The 21,440-nt window shown below is 39.5% G+C and overlaps 1 protein-coding gene across 9 annotated transcripts in view; it reads left to right on the top strand.

Moving 5' to 3' along the window:
* Positions 1 to 21,440, top strand: part of plekha7a (pleckstrin homology domain containing, family A member 7a) — a 56,022-nt gene that overhangs the window by 30,976 nt on the left and 3,606 nt on the right. For 4 of the 9 annotated variants that reach the window (XM_079466254.1, XM_079466256.1, XM_079466258.1 and 1 more), the window contains 18 exons: positions 1,541 to 1,645; positions 1,836 to 1,908; positions 3,490 to 3,590; positions 8,868 to 9,043; positions 10,472 to 10,930; positions 12,368 to 12,878; positions 13,791 to 13,874; positions 14,979 to 15,032; positions 17,497 to 17,565; positions 17,788 to 17,868; positions 17,949 to 18,098; positions 18,715 to 18,816; positions 18,985 to 19,093; positions 19,229 to 19,389; positions 19,470 to 19,661; positions 20,097 to 20,193; positions 20,391 to 20,479; positions 20,598 to 20,819. In XM_079466254.1, the coding sequence (XP_079322380.1) occupies positions 1,541 to 1,645; positions 1,836 to 1,908; positions 3,490 to 3,590; positions 8,868 to 9,043; positions 10,472 to 10,930; positions 12,368 to 12,878; positions 13,791 to 13,874; positions 14,979 to 15,032; positions 17,497 to 17,565; positions 17,788 to 17,868; positions 17,949 to 18,098; positions 18,715 to 18,816; positions 18,985 to 19,093; positions 19,229 to 19,389; positions 19,470 to 19,661; positions 20,097 to 20,193; positions 20,391 to 20,479; positions 20,598 to 20,819 (2,835 nt within the window). Of the gene's footprint in view, positions 1 to 1,540; positions 1,646 to 1,835; positions 1,909 to 3,489; positions 3,591 to 6,002; positions 6,022 to 8,867; positions 9,044 to 10,471; positions 10,931 to 12,367; positions 12,879 to 13,790; positions 13,875 to 14,978; positions 15,033 to 17,496; positions 17,566 to 17,787; positions 17,869 to 17,948; positions 18,099 to 18,714; positions 18,817 to 18,984; positions 19,094 to 19,228; positions 19,390 to 19,469; positions 19,662 to 20,096; positions 20,194 to 20,390; positions 20,480 to 20,597; positions 20,820 to 21,440 lie in introns of those variants that run through there. The other 5 variants (XM_079466255.1, XM_079466257.1, XM_079466259.1 and 2 more) reach the window with 3 other exon arrangements.

The raw sequence follows: 21,440 nt of genomic DNA, 5'->3' as shown, positions 1-21,440 counted from the left end.
CTCTATGAGGATGTTTTGCTTGGGATGTGATGCATGACAATTTTTGTGATATTTAAAGGAAGGGTGTACCCCAAAATGACTTTTTTTACTTTTTTTCAGCACCAAACTGATATACTTAACATCACATGCATTACCTAACACAAACTAACAATCTTCTATAGCATTTATTCATCTTAGTTCATTTCGGCATTTACTAATACGTTTTTAAAATCAAAAGTTGTAACTGTTAACATCAGAGGTGGACAGTAACAAAGGAAATTTAAGGTACTTTAACTTCACTACATTTGAAAGACAAATATCATACTCCACTACATTTATGAAAAGGTCCAAAAGTAGAAAATCTTTCTATGAAGCGGGTTTTCCTTTGTGCGGAATTTTTCTGATTTGCAATCTGCCAGGACCTTTCACTGTTGCCAAGTATTTCAGTTTTTCTAAGCTTCCGGCTAGCTTTGAATGGCCATTTGGCAGATTATTTACGCAAATCTGTCGACCACGTGACCTTCCCCGCTAAACTAAAGTAAACACAACTGAAAGCGCTCTTAAAAAGGCAAATGGAACAATAAGAGACGAAAAAGGCACGCTAAAGTGTGGTGTAATCATCTGTGGGTTCAACTATGCGTGATGTATTGCTCTGAACGAGCGCTACGATCACTCAAAGATCATAGAAGACGTTTTCAGGAAAACGATCGGCATAACCACTAAACGGTAAATAAACATCACATACACCTTGAGCTACATGACAGAGAAAACGGAAAGTTTTCATTCGAAATTTCATGAGATTGCATAGCTAGAGTTAAGGAACTTTTGATCTGCTGCAAAAAATTTCGGTGGCCGAATATTCGGTGCACCCCTAGAATAAAACTCAAAACACACTACAAAGAGGAGTCGAATTCACAAATTCATTGTTGTTTTTTCCTCAGGGATGGTATTTGCAGTTAAACCACAGTATCCACAAATGTACTATTTTCTATATATAGTACCCATACTCCAATTAAGCTATTTTGATTTAAACCACAAATACCAGAAGTTGTGTACTTTGTCCACCTCTGGTTAACATCAGTTAATGCACCATGAACTAACATTAACAATTTTGTTAGCAAAACTTAACTCAATTTTTATACATTTTAGCTAATATATTTATTACTGTTAAGAAATGCAATCTTATAATAAAGTGCATGTGTGAAAAACTTCACAGCTGACAGTAAACGGTTTAATGAAAGAGTCGCATAGAAATGCATCGGTTGGAACACTGCCCGTGTTCATCTCCTGCCTGCATTTGGGCTATTCTGGATGAATGGACTCTTGCAGCTCTTGTCATTGGCAGCTATGGCGTGCGATGGTGATGTATGAGGAGTATTAACGCAGTGGCATGTGTGAATTACAGGCAGCATGAAGGCTTACGCCGCTGTGCCCCGTGAATGCTAGCGGATGGTGTCTCAGATCAGCTGTGCACCTCTGGCAGATGGTGTGAGCTAATGGATGATGAATGAGCTCTCAATTTCTCCTGCTCAATTTCGGCATGCTTGTGTGTGTGTGACAGGGATCTAGGTCCAGTGGAAAGGTCCATAGCTTTGGCAAACGGGATCATGCCATAAAGCGGAATCCCAGCGTTCCTGTTGTTGTAAGAGGATGGCTCTACAAACAGGTGAGAGAATGAATACGTACAGTAATATGCGGAAAACCACTATAATGTACACACAGCGTCATGTAAACCTGGGTGATGGATTTACACACAAAAACTTGATCTGGAAGTGAAACTGGTGTCTTTGAAGTACTGTGTTTTTACTTCGGCTGTGTGTGTTTAGCCACCAGAGTGTGTTGCTTTGTACTTTCAGGACAGCTCAGGGATGCGACTGTGGAAGAGGAAATGGTTCGTTCTTGCTGATTTTTGCCTCTTCTACTACAAAGGTGAGTTGCTGTACTGAACATCAAACAGAATCAAAGATGTTCCCAGACATTTCCTTGTCAACTCAGCATAACTCTTGTGTTTACACTAACAGTGATGTGAAGAGATAAAGCGAGTTGGATGACAGAAGTAATGATAAAAAGATATAGCTGAAAATCATGACATTACAATGAAAGCAGATGCGTTTAATTAACTAAGCAGTGACACATTACAGCGACTACCATTGGACGTGTAGAGAGTGCAGCTCACTTGACCCGCCTGATACAGTTTATATAGACGGTTTCATCAGACGCACGCGCCTGGCCCAAAGTTAACTTCCGGTCTGTTGATCGGTCTGGCTAGTGGCTAATAATAGAATTATTTATATTTTAATTTATATTCATATTAAATTATATGAATACATATTTCTATATTATTATTATTATTATGTTATATTCATATTTTATTGTATAACAATTTTATTAAATAAACAATTTGTTGAATGTGTCGTGTAACTTTGTCGTACTTGCGTTTAGCCAAGTAACGGTTCTTTTACTGGTAACCCAAAATAAAACTGGCTAGACATACTTGATATGTAAATTGCTAGCTAAGTTTGAGCCACAAAAGCGTACATGCGCAGTGACGTCTGTTTATGTTGTTGCTTTGAAACCGTCTATCGGCTGTGGATTAGAGTCCTGAGATTCCTATTTGTAAAATGTGATTCTTGACTCACTGTAAGTGTCTATGGATTACGTTCTGCTAATGTAAGTTATATAGTTTACACACTTATCAACCAATGGTACAACACGACTTTGGACCAATTGGATCACTTGTGTTGTCAATGCACCTTTTACAAATCTCTTACTTTATGCACAATATGTATTATTTGTATTCAGAATCATAATTGTTTGTTAGAAGATGATGCTTATTTCAACTTTTTTCGATCTGTACCGTCCCTAGGGTTCACCTCACAATGACTAGGAAAGTCTTAAAGCAGTTTACTCTGGGAAATAAAGTGATGTTTTTGGGTTGCTGTCATTCTTGAGGGCTGTTCAATGTATCTTTGTATTTATTTAAAAATATATATGATTTTAATATTATGCAGGCTTTTATTGCAAGCATCGATATTTTTGATTTATATGTGTTAATTTCTCTCTCTTTTTTTACCATGTGCTTATTCTCACATGTGGTTATTATGGGATGTAATCTATCCTCATTCCCAAGCCAGTCCGCCTCAGACGCCCCTCCCTCCCCTTCCGCTCGCGCACATTAAAGAGCGACCGGTCTCGCTCTGGAATCTCTCCTCCAAACGACCTTCGAGTATTTTTAACTCCCTTCGTCCTAATCCAGCCACCCTTATCACTTATCAACCCACCACACAATCTGTGTTTGAGACCCGAACATAAACACTCATGTCACACGCCGCAGCGTCCACTGGAAAGAAAGGGTCACGGCTAAACTTGACTGTGTGGGTGTTAGTATAGTGATGTGAGAAAGACAGGTCAGGCTGGGCTTCAGGAAGGAAGGAAGACAAAGAGAGAATTGCAAGCCAAACGTTGAAACTTAAGTGAAAAACTCAGTCTGGTGTTTTTTTTATCTCGCAGACAGTCGTGAAGAGTCAGTGTTGGGTAGCATCCCTCTACCAAGTTATACCATCTCTCCTGTGGGACCTGAAGATCACATCAGCCGCAAATATGTCTTTAAGGTAAGGCCTCAGTTTGCGGTACACTTTTGAAAGAACAATATAAACAGTTACATACGTCATGTTAATCATGTGCTATTAATGTAAATGCAAAACTGATTTGAAGAATTTCAGCACACACCTTTACATCAGAAGGTTTTTAAAGATCTTGACAGCAGAATAACAAAACTTCTCTTTGTCAATGTAATGTAATCTTCTTTGTTCTCATTGTTATGTGTTAAAGGAATTTTCTGGGCAAAATCCAGCTTAAGCTCTACTGATTTTCTCTAGATTTTCTTTTGTGTTCTGCTGTACACTTGTCCCAAAGACTTGTACTGCAAAGTGCAAAACAGTCAACACCTTCTTTAAACCAACGAATCAGATTTTTGCAGTTAACAGCGTACCGTTGATTTGATCAGTAATGTTTCTAAAAATCAATAAAGAATATAATCCTGAATATTTCTTTAAAGGACAAATGTTTAGGCAGCTCACTTTTTAAACTAAGCTCTTTTCATATTCTTCTGCCTCTTTCCTTGTCAATCTTGCTGTTTTCTTTGTTGTTGTTTTCTTTAGCCTTCGTGTAGTGTCTTATTACTTTTAGTCACGCTCGGCAGTTATAAATATTCATGTTTCACTGTCTTGCATGGCTTCAGCTCTGTGTGCGGCTTATGCTGTAGCAAGGCCAGATCGACCATTTAATACATTTACTATCCAACTATCAGTATTTTCATACTTTTTAGAATGAACGGTCTGAAATGTATACATACTCAGGGTATATACAGCCGCAGAAAAACATTAAGAGACTGTTCCTAATTTACATTTTATCATAATTTCTAGATGTACTGTGGCTACTCCAGTCCAGTGTCTGTTGAATTTCAACAAAATCAAAGCTTAGGAGTGACATCCAATGACAGACTGAAAACATGACACATGAAAAGTGTGATAAAAATGACATAATGAAGAAATATTACCGATAACAGTATATTGCTTAAAAGTGAATATCAACTTGTTTTCTTTGCAGTATTTGAGGTCTGAAAAATACAGATCATCCTTTCTGTTATTTTGACCTTTTTCTCGAGTTTCTTATTTTTTGCACATAAATGCAAATAGAAACAATATTTTTCTTAGAAATGTTTGAGAAATATTGTTAGTAAATCATCATTTTGCCTAAACACATCAAATCAGAAAAACAGTCTCTTATTTTTTCCATGGCTGTATATAACTCTCTGTTGGAAATTGATGCGTATCTACTGTGTGTGCGAATGTTTTTGTAGCTAAAGACCTAAGCGATAGTTTGTGTGGTTTTAGCCCCCGCAGTTTGTTGTGTGCTTCATCGTTCACCTCATGGAGTTCATGACACGGAGTGAGTCTTTACAAAGCCTGAGGGCAGCAAAATTACATAAGCAGTCTGTATCTCTCTCTGCTTTTCTACTTTCTGCCCCAGTTGCAGAGTGTGGGAGTGGAAGGAGATGTTGTTCCAAAAAGATGTTTGAGACTCATTCATGAAATTGCTCGACGTGTGCAGTTTTATTTTTTGCTTTGACTTATTCCCTGATTAAACAGGAAGGGCGGAGCTGCAAGTGCTGTTACAGGAAGGGACACGGTTTTGGATTGGACAAAAATCTGGGTAGTGCAAGATGAGTCATCAATGTTTTTAATCCGTTTTAACGGAAGGGAATGGAAATTTAAAATGGAAATATTTGATCAAATAGATGCCTTCAAAGCTATTTGGCATGGACTTAAAGCCAAACTCTATATTTATTCCCAAATTTTCATATTAACTTCACACAATGTGGGGTGTCACACAGTAGTTGCAAGTAGTTGTATAGTCTTACTGTATGTTTGCTTTTTTACTCATGAAGGGATATTTACTTTGGAATCTTTATAGATATTAGGCCGATTTTTTTGGTGTCCAAATGACTCAGGTGGGCAGCCAAGTCTCTGTACTCCGTACTAATCCTTTATCAAAGAGAAGGCTTACCGCAATAAATTCTGCTCGGCGAGTGAACTCACTCCACATGCTGGTTGATAGATGCTGCCAAGAGACAGAGACTGTTACTGATTCTCCAGTGATCCGCTAGATATCGCTGCGGAGGATGCAGGCTGGTTTTCCAAATGCCAGTCTATATATTTCTATTCTGGCTTCTAATTGTGAGCATTTGTGCTTTGTGGTATGCTGCAGTCTGTTTAACGGTCTGGCGTGTTGATCTGTCCTGTTCTTGCTCTTGCTATTTGTTTCCGTCATCCTCTTTTATTACACTGGCAATTTTCAAGTGCTTAAATGTTAACTCCGGAAAGGTTAATAGAGGTTTTGGTTCAGGTGACCAGTCATTGTCCTGTATTTTCTGAACAATGTCCTTCTTCTGTTCCCATTGTTGTGTGTCCTGCCTGTGATGAGTGACTGACAGTCGTGAGAAAGGCTCTGAGACACAAGTTCAGCGTCACCCATAAATAGGTACACTTTTAAATCTCAAGTTTCTCTACAGCTACCTCTGGCATGCGCATTTTAAACTCTTATCGCAGTGTGTGACTTAAGTCTAGTTTTTCTCTTTTTGAGATATAAGTTGATCTGTGTCTGCAGCATCTGAGATCTGTTTGAAGGAAACTACTGGGCCAGTTCTTTTCATCCAGCCCATTAAAGGGATAGTTCGCCCAAAATGAAAATACTCACCCTCTTGTCATTTCAAACCTGTATGCCTTTCTTTCTTCTGCTAAACACAAATAAAGATATTTTGAAGAATGTCGATACAAGATAATTGTCAGTCCCCATTGACTTTCTTTGGATTTGTCCATATACTATAGAAGTGAATAGGGACCAATGGTTTTTGGTGCCCAACATTTATTAAAATATCTTCTGTTTTCTGCAGTAAATGACAGGAAGGTGAGTAAAGGATAACAGAATATTTGAGGAACTTTCTCTTTAAAGGAAAAGTTCACCACATTAAAAAATTTACATTGACAGTTTTCTTTTCTTTCCCCTTTGAATTTCTACAGAAATGGACAATTGTATGAGTTTTTATTATTGATATTTTTTGGCCTTTCATTTTTTGCGGACTTGAATAGCCCCAAATCACCCTTCACTTTCATCATATTGGAAAAGCTAACATCTTTTTGTGTTAACATGTGTTGTGTGTAATGGTGTAATTCTATACAGGATGGGTTTGAAATAGCACGAGAGTAGGTAAACAATGAAAAAAGTTTTTTTTGGGTGACCTGCCCCTTTAAATGACAAACTCTAAATAGGATCATGATTTATATTGCACAGCCGTGTCAGCAGTTGTCTGTTGACCAGACTCTTAGTTTTGTGGTTGGTAATGTCTTGAAAAAAAGCTTGTGCACCGAGCACTGCACACTTATAATGGATCATGAATTACATAATAGAGTGCTCTTAATAAAAGACCTGGTTAATCTAAAAGTATCTTCAAATAGTCCAGCCTGCTCAAGAGGAAGCAAGCGACACACTATTGTTAGCACTTTGTGTGTTTTCCCTCCTATGTGTTCACGTGTCTGTTTGTGTATACACAGCTGTGTTTTTGTGTGCACACCCATAAAGTAGATTTGCCCTTTGATCATACTGATAAGATCAGAGTTATACTTAAATCATGGGCAACTGATTTAAGAGCTATTGCATTTGCTATTGCAGAGTTAAAATGTTGAAAGTTTTTTTTTTTAAATCAGTAAATAAAAAAATCAGTGTATAATAATTATTATATAATAATAATTAACGATTATTATAATGCCAAATTAAGTTGTTATATAATATTCTATAGCGCGTCTCTTTATATACAGATTTTATGTTTCATGTGTTTCTTGTTGAATAGTTTATCCAAAAGTTAAATTTCTGTCATAATTTACTCCCCTTTTGTTTACTTAAACATAAACAGAATAAACACAACAACAGCGGTCCTTAAATGCTTTCCGAGTAAACAAAGACAGCATTTACATTTTAGGTTGAATTATTTCATTTGTTTTGATAAGATACAGTATATCTAGTCATCAGCAGTGGTCCAGGCCCCCCGCTTGATGCAAACCGATCAGCCATCTGCTTACATATACGACTCACCAACACTGGACCATTAAAACACCGGCGGCAGCTTAGCCTCTCCCACTCGCCTTTAATGAGCTTGTCATCTAAACACTCGTGTTTTCATATTGACACAGAATTGGAATAAGTGAGATAGATAGGTTGTTCTTAATGAACTGCAATTGCCTCTTTGTGACATGTAGTGAATTGAAAGCAGCAGTTGCTCTTCTCGAATCTATTTTTAATGAGGAAATTAGGGGTTCAGTTAATGGAAATTACAACAGCATTTGTGCTCCTCCATTGGAGGGCTGCCTGCCTGTGCTTTATCTTATTGTTAAACAGAAACACACAAAGATAAAAAAATTTGGATGAAAAACAACATTAAATACTTTTTTCAGATTCAATCTTGCTAAATAGTTGTGTCTCTTGTATCTCATTCACCGTAAACCAATAGTTAAGTTTAACCAGACTCCGAAATTGATTTGTGCTGTATTAAAGATGCAATTTGCAATCTCTGTTTGAAACATAAAATTGTATGTTTCCTACCTTTTTCCAGTGTTGCAGTCAAATGACGTCAAACGGACATTTCCCGTGAAATACAGACAGCTTGATATATAAATAATGTTATAAACTTAACGCATCGATCTGTTAAGTAAAAAACCAATGATTCATTTTTATTTATTATTTAGCAAAAAAGTTATAGATTGGTTTATTGTGTATTCTGTTTCTTATACTGTATATTCCATGCAATAGTTTTCACAAAACTCAGAGTTATTAACTATAAGTTATAACAGCATTAATTATTATGAATGATATTTTATTCATTATATAAGTAGTGTTATTTAAATTTGCAGAGTGCTATTTGTTATTACTGAATTAAGAAAAACTGGACTTCAAGTCAAGTATGAAAGTATATAATGTGTTTGTCATAGGGGTTCTGTCTGTCATTTTTTCCTTTCTTTTGTCTTTTTGGGTCGTGCCATTGTAATTAATCATCTGACCTCTGACCTTCCTGTTCGCTCTTTGTGCTGATTCATGTTCCTGTGGCTTTCCTTATAAGCATCATTTTGTCAGTGTTTGTGTTTTTTGTCACAGAGTTTAAACCACATCTGTAGCTTGTTCAGCATTTGCCAATTTGATTCGTTTTGTCCTTCCTTTTTTGTCCATCTGCTGTGTTTTGTTCCTACACACCTTGGATGATCCTGCTGCAGTCTCACGCTCATCCAGATGCTCATGTGGTCGACATTTGGGTTTAATTATGTGTTTCTCTCTCGCAGGCGACACACACAGGGATACGCTCGTACATTTACAAACGTAGTTCTGTGATTGGCTCGCAGGCGGAGCACACTGGGATGAGGACGTACTACTTCAGTGCAGACACACAGGAGGACATGAGCAGCTGGGTCAGGGCTATGAACCAGGCTGCCCTGATGCAGACACAGACAGTGAAGAGGTCAGTGACATCACAACCCTTTCAACACAGTTTTTGAGTGTTGTGTGTGTGTTTGTCTGTCAATGAACTCAACAGTATTTTTGAGTCCCACTGCACTGCTGTTACAAACTTTTCTTGTCTGTTTCAAGAGACATCGTAAGTCTGTAAGGGTTTGTCTGGTTGTCAGTCTTCTAAACAGACAGATTCGCTGCAGTGTCTTGCTCTGCCAGAACAGAATAGACAGAAGGGTACTGAGCAGTGACTCAGCTTTCTGTCTCGTCTCTTTCATGTCAGCTTAAGCATCCTGACACAGTAGTGTATGTTCAGATACTAAACATAGCCAAGCCTAAACATACATATCAAGACTTTTGTGCCATTGGAAATCATGCCTGGTGGCTTGTCAAATTGGTTATTAAAGGTCCAGTGTGTAATTTTTTGAAAGATCTATTTATAGAAATGCTAAATAATGTGCATAATGTATATAATTATACACCTTCAGAGGTCAGTTTCTCATTGCCAGCTGCTATTTGGAACCACAACGCTGCAAGCTTTTCTTCACAAAAATGGCATGTTGTTTCGTCAAAAAAGTCAAATGTGAACATGGGCTAAGTCCTGTGTCAGCCTCTGTAGTGCTTCGAACAGAAGGGTGAGCGGTGGAGTGAACCTCTCCACTAGATGCCGCTAGATTTCATAAACCGGACCTTTAAACGGTGCAAGTTGGTAGATGGTCTTAAACCATCATCGGACCAATTGATCATGTTTGTTTTAGGCCAATTAGACCAACTTTAACTACTTATTACTTCGACTAGTTAACTTACATAAAAGACTGAACATTAGCTCTCTCTGCAGATGATGTTGGTAACCATGTCAGGTCAGGCGTTTTGAGTTGTCATAGCAGCCCAGCACTAATGAGACTGGTGTCAGCTTGAGCTGGCAGTCAGTGAGGCAGAAAATAAGACTCTGATAATCCAAACTAAAAATCTATTCCAAGCTTCTTTCTCTTAAGAACTGTATTTAGGCACTCGGATCCTTTTTTCTCGTGGATGTCCTCATGTTTTGTCTATTGCTGGCCTCCTTTGCCAAGACATCCTTGTGTACTGTTTGTAAGCTGATTTGAAGGAAATCATTCATCTCTTGCTCTATGAAAGTGTGAATTTCTATGAATCTGTTTATTGTAAGGTACCAGTGTATGTTTTATGTATCCAAACTTATATGTGTGGTTATTTGTGCAGGTATTGTTAGTAAATCACCTGCAGATTACACAAGCAAGCAAATCCTCTATATTTTCGTATTGTAGGGAATCAGGGCAAGGGAGTTTAGAAAAAATGTTGTAGAATAAAACATTTCCCCAACAATGAAGAATTTGATCAGCTGTTTGTATGTCTGAATATACACATTTAATGCCATACAACAAAAGACCTTTGCACCTGCCGTACCTTTGCCACACAGAGACGTGTTGGATAATCCAGATAAAGCTGACGTTTCTGCCAAACTCGGGCAGAAGGCTGTTCCTCAGACCAATCACATCAACAGCTACGTGATCCCTGAACCTGAGGTCATCCAGAGCGACAGGCTGCCTGAGGTGAAGCCGGACATATTTGTGGGAGAGGTGGAGAGTCTGGCTGGCCCGAGAGAGATGGAGCAGTTGAGGGCTAAACCGCTATCGAGCAGGGTAGTAGAGGTGGATGTTTTTGATCCGGGATCCCAAGTTCCTTCTCGTGCACCATCCAGGGCCGTATCCACACCACCGGTCATACCGAGGAATGGAACGCCGCTGGAACAGAACGGCACGGGAGGGTATCAGAGAGGGCCCACGCCTTCTTCTCAAACTCCAGTAAAGGTACAGAGGAAAAGCACTCTGGAGCAGGTGGAAAACTGGGTCAAAGTTCAGAAAGATGAGCGCGGGGGGTGAGTCAACAACACACACTTATACACAAAAACAAACAAGGTCTATAAACAATACTTATAAATGCTAGAGACAGGTTTCACAGATGTTGCTTTGAGAAGATGTAGGACAGATCTCCCCCTAGTGGTTCAAAACATAAACAACATCCATTTTGACCTAAGAGCAGGGTTTTCAATGTTTTTTAGGGCAAGGACCCCTTAGATGAGAGATGCATGGAGCAGGGACCCCCTTATATTAATTGTGTAAGCAGAGCTATTTAAATAGAAACAACCCTTATGGTCACGGCAATATTATGTTAAGACATTACATTAGCACTGTTATGCATCTGGCTTCAATGATATGACTGACCCTGGTAAATGGCGCAAAGACTATTCTAGTAGAGGTTGTCTCTGGATGCGAAAGAAATCACTGAAGATGTTATGCATTCTGTTGTAAAAGCGAGCCGTTTTATTACGTGTCATTCTTTTTTTACCACTTCTATGCGTGTTGCTGAACACACCGCTAATCTTTCTCGCGGATCAGCATTGTCGTGGCTGTTACACGAAAATTCATTTTTTTCTGCAGAGCATCATATCAGACTAACTGCCGTTTTATCACAGCAAACTTGAAGCGTGACTGCTGGCGAGTCACCCCAAAACTGTCAACAAAGGCTATATAACAAACGTTTTTATATGCCAAGGTTAACTTATTTGCTTACGTGAGCTTATTTGCACGATTGAAGAGTCAATTGAGTCAAAATGAGACTGAATGAACTGGTACATGTCGTTCATGGTCTAATATCATGTGTGTTGCAACATTGCATATCCAGTAGTTATTTAACTTTCCTGAAAAATAAAGCTAATGTCCTGGTTTCATTTAATTCCAACGTAAAGTAAATCAGGTCAAGACAGTTACATATTTGTATGGAACATTTGATTCCACCAACTAAATAGTTAAACCAGTTAGATTTAAGTAGACTAAATATAATGAAGATTTCATAGACTAAAACTAGACTTTAACTAAATTGCCTTTTAGTAAAAAACTAAATCAAATTTGCAGTCAAAATTGATACTGATCTAAATTTCATTCTCATCTAATTTCATGTTAAATTGCAATTTTTTCAGTGACAAACCTGCAGTAAAGTATGTTCATTTAAGCCTTAAAATGTTATTCAAAAAAATCTTTATTAAGTTGTATGTGCAACAAAAAAGTTACTGAAATTGATTAATATTTTGAATTTAAGTTTTCTTTTTATTTTGTTCAAAATATGGTGATCTGTATCGTACCGTGATCCCAGCATTGAGATATGTACTGAATCATTACACCCCTATTCCCCTTACATTAAAGAATAAAACTGAAAGAAGTATGGAATATTTAGTAAATAGGGTATTATTACAAAACATTAAATGAATTAATTATTAAATAATTATTATTAATTGTACTTGTTGTTTGTACCACAGGTTGGTTTTTACCGATGGCACAATCCCACGCCGGACGCCTCCCATTCATCCAAAGTACGGAACCATAGAGAAGTGTCAGTCTTTGCCCAAAACCCCACGGCACAGTCCCCACACTGCCCACCGCCAGTTGCCAAGCGAATACAAGTATTCCCACGACCGGCTTAACCACTTACAGCGGCCAGTGACGCATGAAAAGACGGTGTGGCAGCTCTATGAGTGGCAACAGCGCCAGCAGTTTCGCCATGGCAGCCCTACCGCCCCCATATACACTCCGGCTCCAGACTACACCACCGCCGTGTCCTCCACCAGACTCAATTCAGACGTCTCTCGCTCCATCTCTGTTCCCCCCACCCTGGCGGATATCCCTCCACCTGGACCTCCCGGGCCCCGGATGCTGTCCCCCCGCAGACCCCACACGCCCGTGGGACGTGTTACAGTCAAACCCCTGGACGACAGGCTGGGTGTGGAAGTGCCACCATTGAATTTACCTTACCGTGCACGCTCTTATAAGGTTAGCAGACGACCACACAACCTTACATCGAAAATATACAGGTGAACAACAAGTGGTGGTAGAGACAGGTAGATAGTGTTAGAAGTTAGGTTTGTTGAATTGTGAAAGCATGTGACATCAAACAATGTGTAAAGTGGTTTATATGTAACGCTGCCAAAAAAATATATATAGATATCTTTTTTTAATGTCTTAATTTAGAGGATCAATTTTATATGATTTATAGTGCAACAGTGCATAGCGCTACAAGATAAAGCTGAGGACAAAAATAAGAGACCATTCCAAATTTTCATTAAATGATGTATTGTGGCCATTACAGTCCAATGTCTGTTGTATTTCAACAAAATCGAACCTCTGGATTGACAGCAGCAATGTGAAATACTGACAAGACACATAAAAACTGTGATTCAAAACCAGGTTACTACATAAAAAAAATATTTTAAACTTTCTCTAAATACATGTACAAATATTACTGTTGCATTGCTTAAAAGTGAATATGAACTTGTTTTCTTTGCAGTATTTGAGGTCTTCAAAACTACGAAGCATTCTTTACTCTAACTATAAAGAGTAAATTCAGAAAAACTGAAAATTATTTTAAAATGGGAGCTGTATATCAAATACATGTCAATCAAGGTTTCGGTTTACGGTACTGAAATAGTGTTATAGATTGTGCTTCATTATTTTGCACAAAAGCTTTCTAAACATGTTCTTACTGTACATACTGTATATAATTCAGGATGGTACAATGTAGAAAACTGCAAATGACTTGATTTTCACAGTCTTTACACTGTTTAGCACATTATTTTCAATATCGCACAGCCCTAACGGTGCCTTTAACTACAAGGTACAAGAACTGTATTTTCACATTATCAAACATGTTCTAATGCATTTCTCTTTTTCTTTATCATTTTGAAGTCGGCAACAATAGAGCGACGATCAGTTCCACCGTCCGGCTACATCACACACACAATCAGTGCACCCAGCCTTCATGGAAAAACAGTAAGACATTTATTGTACAATTATACACGTCTTATAAGTTAGACTTTTTTATTCCATTTGTTTGTTGGTGTGTAATAATTTAGTTCATTTACTGTGTGCATTTTTGCAGTTGTTACAGATACTTTTTCTTAATCAGTATTTTTGCAGGGAAAGGACAAAACATTTTTGTATCTGGGTTTTAATTCAAGCACACATGCAAATTTAATTCCACAGGACAGGAAAAATAAACTCAAGAAAAATGTTTTTCATAAAATCAGGTTTCATTTCAAGTCAATCTAAAAAAAGTAAAAAAAAATGTGCAGATACAGATTTAGTCGATATTTAATGCAGTGTTAAACTGCATAAATATTTATGAGTGGCATTACAAGGACGACACACTGCTGGAGAAGTTCCAGGATGTTTTTCTTTTGGTTATCTGTTCACATTAACCAATCAGAATGATTCTCTTCTGTTAATGGAGCCAGTCCTCTTCTCTTCGTGGGAGTATCAGGCATCTACATGCAAATAATCACGTAACTCTTTTTCTATCCTGATTAAACCTGTGCTCCAGCCGGAGGAGCTCACTCTTCTCCTCATCCAGTTACGGAGACACCAGGCCATGATGGCGGGTGTGCGCAACGATGCGCTGGCCCACCTTCAGCAGTTGTCTCGGGTGAAGGTCAGGACTCGTCCTGTCCAGCTGGCACCTGTAGTCGGGCTCTGCTGCTGCTACTGACCCCGCCTGGCTCTCTGTGGCTTCATTACATGATGCTTTTTTGTATCATAGCATGGCATGTCATGCTAGGAGCTTTATCTGGCTGTCCTACCATCGCCTTGTATTTTTTATGAATGTAACCGAGCCTTTTTGCATACTACATGTCTGTTGTTCTGTTGCTCTAAAGTTGGAAGATGTGCTTGCATGTAGTGTGGTCCTCAAACATTGTGTTAAATTTGTTGGTTTTGAAATCGTATTAATATGAACATTTTCCACAGACAATAAGTATTGGAAATTATACATTTTGCAAGTTTGCTTTTTTTGCTGCGTAGAAGTGTGCATATTGGAATGCAGTGATAATTTTGTCTTAAAATGTCATGCAATGTAATGTTTTTTTTGTCTCCTTGCAGGCAGATGACACATACATGCATTTGAAGAAGGACCTTGAATATTTAGATCTGAAGGTGGGACCTCTCCTTGTCTCATACTAATCCTTTATTCTCCTTTATTCCTTCTGAACCTCTTGTAGTAACATACTAACACAGCATAGGATCCTGACCCGGGGCGAGGAATCAAGATATTGCTTAATTAAAAAAAAATATGTATACTTACTATGTAAAAAGTTGTGGCATAATGACCAATGTAGTCTAGAATGATATCCATGACGACAATTCTTATCATAAGTAATAATTGAAACAAGGGCGCACTCCTCCTTTGACTATACTTGTCTATCTCCGTTTGCCACAGATGAAAAGTTTAGAGCCCTTGATCCTCATGGTTCACAGTGTGTTACAAACCTGCTCTGCGGGGGGGTTGAGATCGCTCTGGAACGTAAGCACTGTCAGCATCCAGAGTCCACATTTCCATTGCTTAACATGGTACACATACAGTAGCTTTATGTTGGCACAAGCCTGGCACCTGCACGCCTAGCCTCCCCGTCATGGGTGTGTGTGGTCGGGTTTATAAGTTGGCAGATCAGGTTTGGCCGTATGATCGTAGCGTGTGTGTGTGCGTGCGTGCTTGTGTGTGGGACAGGCATCATCTATGCAGATTCCTCAAGACCTTACACAAGCATCATGTAATAAAATCTTTTGCCTAAAATAATATCTTGCAACCGGTCTTTAAAGATCTTTCTTTTTTGGTCATGTATATACAGCATCTCACAGAAGTGAGAACACCCCTCACGTTTGAGTAAATATTTTATTTATATCTTTTCATGTGACAACACTGAAGAAATTACACTTTGCTACAATGTAAAGTAGTGAGTGTATAGCTTGTATAATAGTGAAAATTGAATGTCCCCTCAAAATAACTAAGTGAAAATGTTCAAATTGGGTCCAGTGTGTCAATATTTTCTGTGGCCACCATTATTTTCCAGCAATGCCTTAACCCTCTTGGGCATCACAGGTTGCCACTGGAGTCCTCTTCCACCCCTCCATGACGATATCATGGAGCCGGTGGAAGTTAGAGACCTTGCGCTCCTCCACCTTCCGTTTGAAGATTCCCCACAGATGCTCAATAGGGTTTAGGTCTGGACTGGAGACATGCTTGGCCAGTCCATCACCTTTACCCCAGCTTCTTTAGCAAGGCAGTGATCGTCTTGGAGCTGTGTTTGGGGTGGTTATCATATTGGGGGAGGAGATCATGCATGTTGGCATTCATGGTTCCCTCAATGAACTGTAGCTCCCCAGCACTCACGCAGCCCCAGACCATGACACTCCCACCATCATGCTTGACTGTAGGCAAGCCACATTGTCTTTGTACTCCTCACCTGGTTGCCGCCACACACGCTTGACACCATCTGAACCAAATAGGATTATCTTGGTCCCACGGACATGGTTCCAGTAGTCCAAGTCTGCTTGTCTTCAGCAAACTGTTTGCAGGCTTTCTTGTGCATCAAGATGAGGCTTCCTTCTGGGACTACAGCGATGCAACCAATTTGATGCTGTGTGCTGCGTATGTTCTGAGCACTGACAGACTGACCCCTACCCCTTCAACCTCTGCAGCAAAGCTGGCAGCACTCATACGTCTATATCCCAAAGACAACCTCTGGATATGTCGCTGAGCACGTGCACTAAACTTCTTTGGTCAAACATGGTGAGGCCTGTTCTGAGTGGAACCTGCCCTGTTAAACCGCTGTATGGTCTTGGCCCCCGTGCTGCAGCTCAGTTTCAGGGTCTTGGCAGTCTTCTTATAGCCTAGGCCATCTTTATATAGAGCAACAATTCTTTTTTCATATCCTCAGAGTGTTTTTGCCATGAGGTGCCATGTTGAACTTCCAGTGACCAGGATGAGAAAGTGAGAGCGAAAACACAAATTTACTCTAATTCAAGCTGTACACTCACTATTGAACATTGTAGCAAACTGTCATTTCTTCAGTGTTGTCACATGAAGAGATATAACAACATTTTTACAATTCACTTCGGTGAGATACTGTATGTGCAAGTGAAAGAATATGGCATGATGCTTGTGTTGTAGTAGAAGAATTTACTGCTGAAATGTCCCATGCTCAGTCCATTTCCAGTTTTGTGAAAGCAACCTTGTGAAGTAATTTAACTGTAGTCCAGCATCGAAACATTGTAGTTAATATATATTCAAATAAATATTTGAATTATGTGTTGAGATTTAATGAACTTGGGCTTCTTTTGAGTGTACCATGCATTTTCTGTGAAGGCTTTATTTTAAACATTGCGTTCATGTCCTGCAGGTGTTTTCTGTTGTCATAGATCGCAAGACTCCATTTGACCGTTATGCTTTAAGAGAAGCGTCTGCTTTAACATGTATGCCTTTGAATGGAGAAAAAGCTTCTTTCTGTGACTTTCACAGTCTTCATTGTACGGTGTTGGTCTTGCTTCAGTAGTGTAGCATAGATGCGTTTGTGTCTAAGAGCAATGACTCAAGCAGGTCTTTCTGTGAATCGCCCCACAGGTGAGCGGAAATGAGAGTCTGAAAGCACGGCCGACTAAGCCTGTGAAGGTGGCGGAAAGTGATGTGGATGTGAGTATGCAGGAGAATATCATCATTACATAATCCCATGAATTTAGCTGTCATTTTAAAGTGACTTACTTTTATATGATTTTGAACCCTTTAGAAGATTCTGTTTGGTTTTACAGTAAAATTGCTTTATTTTTATTTTAAGACGAATTGAATCTCTTGTTTATTAAGTGTTAAATACAGTCAATATCAGGACGACTAATAAAGCTTTGTGTCCCACTACAGGTGACATTGAGTCGACTGTGTGAACAGAATAAAATTCTGCAGGAGTTTGAGCTCAGACTCAGTGCACTGAAGGAAGATAAGGTGAGACAGATGTTATTACATTCAGCATTCCCTTAGGTTTTGTTGGAATTTATAAAGAGTCGCATTTTCTGTCTTTTTAGGATAAGCTGGAGTCTGTTCTAGATGTGTCTCACCAGCAGATGGAGAAGTACCGGGACCAGCTGGCTCATGCTGAGAAGATTGCCTACCAACAGCGCCTCCTTCAGGAGGACCTGGTCCACATTCGAGCAGACATGTCTAGGGAGGCAACGGTGAGTAGACTGTGTTGTAAGGTGTATTCCACCCATACTGTACAGCATCTTATTACAATTTACCAAATCATGTGCTAAAGTAGCTGTGTCTGAATTTGAAGGATGCGTAGGTCGCATTTGTCAGGAGCATTTGTTCAGGTTTTATTTCCGATCAGCAGTTATTTCAGTTACATTTCAAGTTAAGAGGAATACAAGTTAATTTGATAATTTTTTTTACTGAAATGAGACGACCTCAATGACGTATACGGTCGACAAATGCGACCTTCGGATGACGCAGCCTTTGAATTGAGATGCAGCTAGTGTCTACAACAGAAATAGAAATGTCAGATTGCTCTTTTAAGTGTTTTAGTATTAACATTTCTCCTATTTACAATGTATATAAGTACGTTTATTTCCTGCAAAATTACAAACACGCTCTATCAAAGCATGCTGTTTGTTTTAGAAACATCGGTTCAAACAATAGCATTAGTTTGGGGATCTATTTAATGTTAGACACGTGTTTAGGGGGTAACTTTTGCTAGACAAATATACACACTTAAACCTTTATACTGCAACACACTCACAGGAAATGGTTTACTGGTGCAGGAAAGCTTTCATATGTGCGTGTTTTGTTCAGGAGATGGAGAGAGCATGGGAGGAATACAGCAGACTGGAGCAGTCAGTGGAACAGCTGAGGAACGTTTTACAAGCGGAGATGAATACATGTCCTTCACCTCAGGTCTCTCTTTAATTTTGTATCTTTGTGACCATTTTCCTTGTTTCTTACTGTGGTATACAGTATAGATGTTGTGTACAGTGCATGCTTATATTTAGAGTCACATTTGACATAAGCTTTCGCTAACGTGCATTATGAAGACTTCTAGACTGACTGAATGTGTGTGCTCAGGAGAAGACTCAGTTGAGAAAGGAGTTATGGAGAATAGAAGATGTGATCTCCGGACTCAGTTCCACCAAAGAAACCTTCAAAATAACTATAGACTCTGTAAAAAACCCAGGTAAGGGCGAGTTACACTGTACGTACAGCACGGGTAACAAATTTCATTTTCATATTTTTAAAATCTGACCTTTCAGATCCATGACTTGATACTGATATACCGTTACACTGTGTGCATGTGAATTCTTGTGTCCAGAGAGAAAACTTGTGCCTTCAATAACGGAATCGACAGTGCCTTCTCGGTGCATTACCCCAGCAGCAGATGATGTTCGCTCACCCCAGCGCAGTCTTGCCTCCAGTCCATTATCACTGCCCCCAGACAATGACTTTCTTCAGCAGCGTACTGTGCCAAAACTGGTGTGTGGTCTCATACACGATAAAACAAATTAATCTGTTTTGGATACCAGTTTGCTTAAGTGCTTAATATTGTATTTCAGGAAGATGATTATGCTCCACCCAGACCACCTTTGCCCCTTCTCTATGATGAGGACACGCCCCCAGTTGTCCCTCCCCTCCCTAAAGAAACGTCAGTCATCAGACACACTTCAGTACGTGGCCTCAAGCGTCAGTCTGATGAGAGGAAGCGTGACAGAGAAAGCAACTACAACTACGTGAATGGAGATTGCAGGGTAATTTGACCACGTTAAATATATGTTCATTGCACCACGAAGTTCCTTTGGCATCTTAGTTCTGCGTCAGCCTCCGTAGTGCTTCGAAAGGGGGGGTAGAAGGGTGTTCTGAGCTGTTGGCTGCAATTCGCAATCTCGCCGCTAGATGCCGCTAACGTCCTTACACTGGACCTTTAAACAAAAATATTCAAATGATTCATCTTCCTTGCTGAATTTTGCTCTGATGGATTTGCTGTTTGATGTTTGTTGATTTTATCTTTTATCTGAGATTTAAAGGAGTAGTTCACTTCAAAATAGGCCCCCCATTCACTTTCCATCAGATTTTTTATTCCAACTATGGCAAGTCTACGGGGGGGAAGTTAATTCTAAAGTCACTTTGGTTCATGCGTTAAAGTGGTTTGCTTGAAAGTAAATTAGATAAAATATTTTCTTAAGGGGGAGCTGAGATCCTACCTAAGTGAACCAGAGCTCCCTTGGAGTGTTCATGGATCAGATCAGGTGGACCAAGGATACCTGACATTACAAAGGAGAGGTAAGACATTTCAAAGACATCCGTTGACCTGTTAATTTGGTATTTCTCTAAATTGGTATCAAAGCTTAATGAGAAATTTGGCTACAGTTTTTTGATCCAGGGTTGTCTATGACACATTTTGTTTAGGCTAACGTTTTATTATCTATAGTCGCAACTTTCACCACCTGTAATCACAGTACAAAGTTTTCATCGCTTAGGTTTGTCAGGCTCCTCCTCCAGAATAAATCAATCCAGCACTTTGACTTCCTGTTCAGTAAGGAGAGGAGATTCAGCGTTACACACAATGGCAAGCACCTTGTTTCCAATAATCGTCTAAAATGTCTACCAGACGTCTTTATACACCGACTGTAAAATACATATAGTACATATCTATTCTTCCCTCACTCTTTGCCTCTGTTATCCAGGAGAGACCAAAGAGTGCCTTGGAGCGTCTGTGTTCAGGTGAATCTCAGCCTGATGATCACCTGCCACAGAGAGCGAGGATGAGCGTGGAAGAGCAGCTGGAGAGGATGAAGAGGCACCAGAGGGCTTTAGTGCGCGAACGCAAACGTAACTTGAGTCAGGGCGAGAGACAGTCCATCGGCTCCCACGTCTCCGGACGGCCCGTCGGCTCTGACCCAGGATCAGTACGTTACTCACTAACCAATAAACACAGGGACCCTCGCTATGCCCCTCCCCCATAAGGGCCCAAGACACTGAGAGCTAACATGCTAACACACCCTTTACCCAACGAATAAAGCACAGCTTTACAGTAACAGGCCGTGGGTGGGTGGGGCCATTCTGCAGGCTCGATTGGCCAGAATGTCTGCCTGGTGTCTCCTGCAAGGGATTTCTGGCTTCACCTGCAGACTTTTGAATGTTTTGAAATGTGAAGAGAGAAGGATAACGCGTTTCCTTGACTGCCTTTCTGATCTCTCATAATGGATTTTTTTACGTTTTGTCAAATGTTTATTTACTAAATTATTTATTGAATAATCTGAATCTATTTTCTAAACATAATTTTTAAAGCTATATTTGTATGAATATAATATGATGGGAAGAAATGACCCCGTCGCCTCTATATTAACAACAGATGAATTACTGCGAGAAATTAAAGGTGCTGTATGCGAGACACACCTCCTCTTTTTAAAACCCCGCCCACTAGACTAATGCATACATAAAGTGTTCTTAACTGATAAACTGGGCTCCTGAGAGCATGCAAAATGATCCAAAGGCAAAAAGAGCCTTCCAATGTGCTTTTTTGGAGG

This window comes from Barbatula barbatula, assembly GCF_947034865.1.
Source record: "Barbatula barbatula genome assembly, chromosome: 10".
Taxonomy (NCBI): domain Eukaryota; kingdom Metazoa; phylum Chordata; class Actinopteri; order Cypriniformes; family Nemacheilidae; genus Barbatula; species Barbatula barbatula.
The sequence above is the reverse complement of the archived record's forward strand: the minus strand, read 5'-3'. Positions and strand labels throughout refer to the sequence as shown.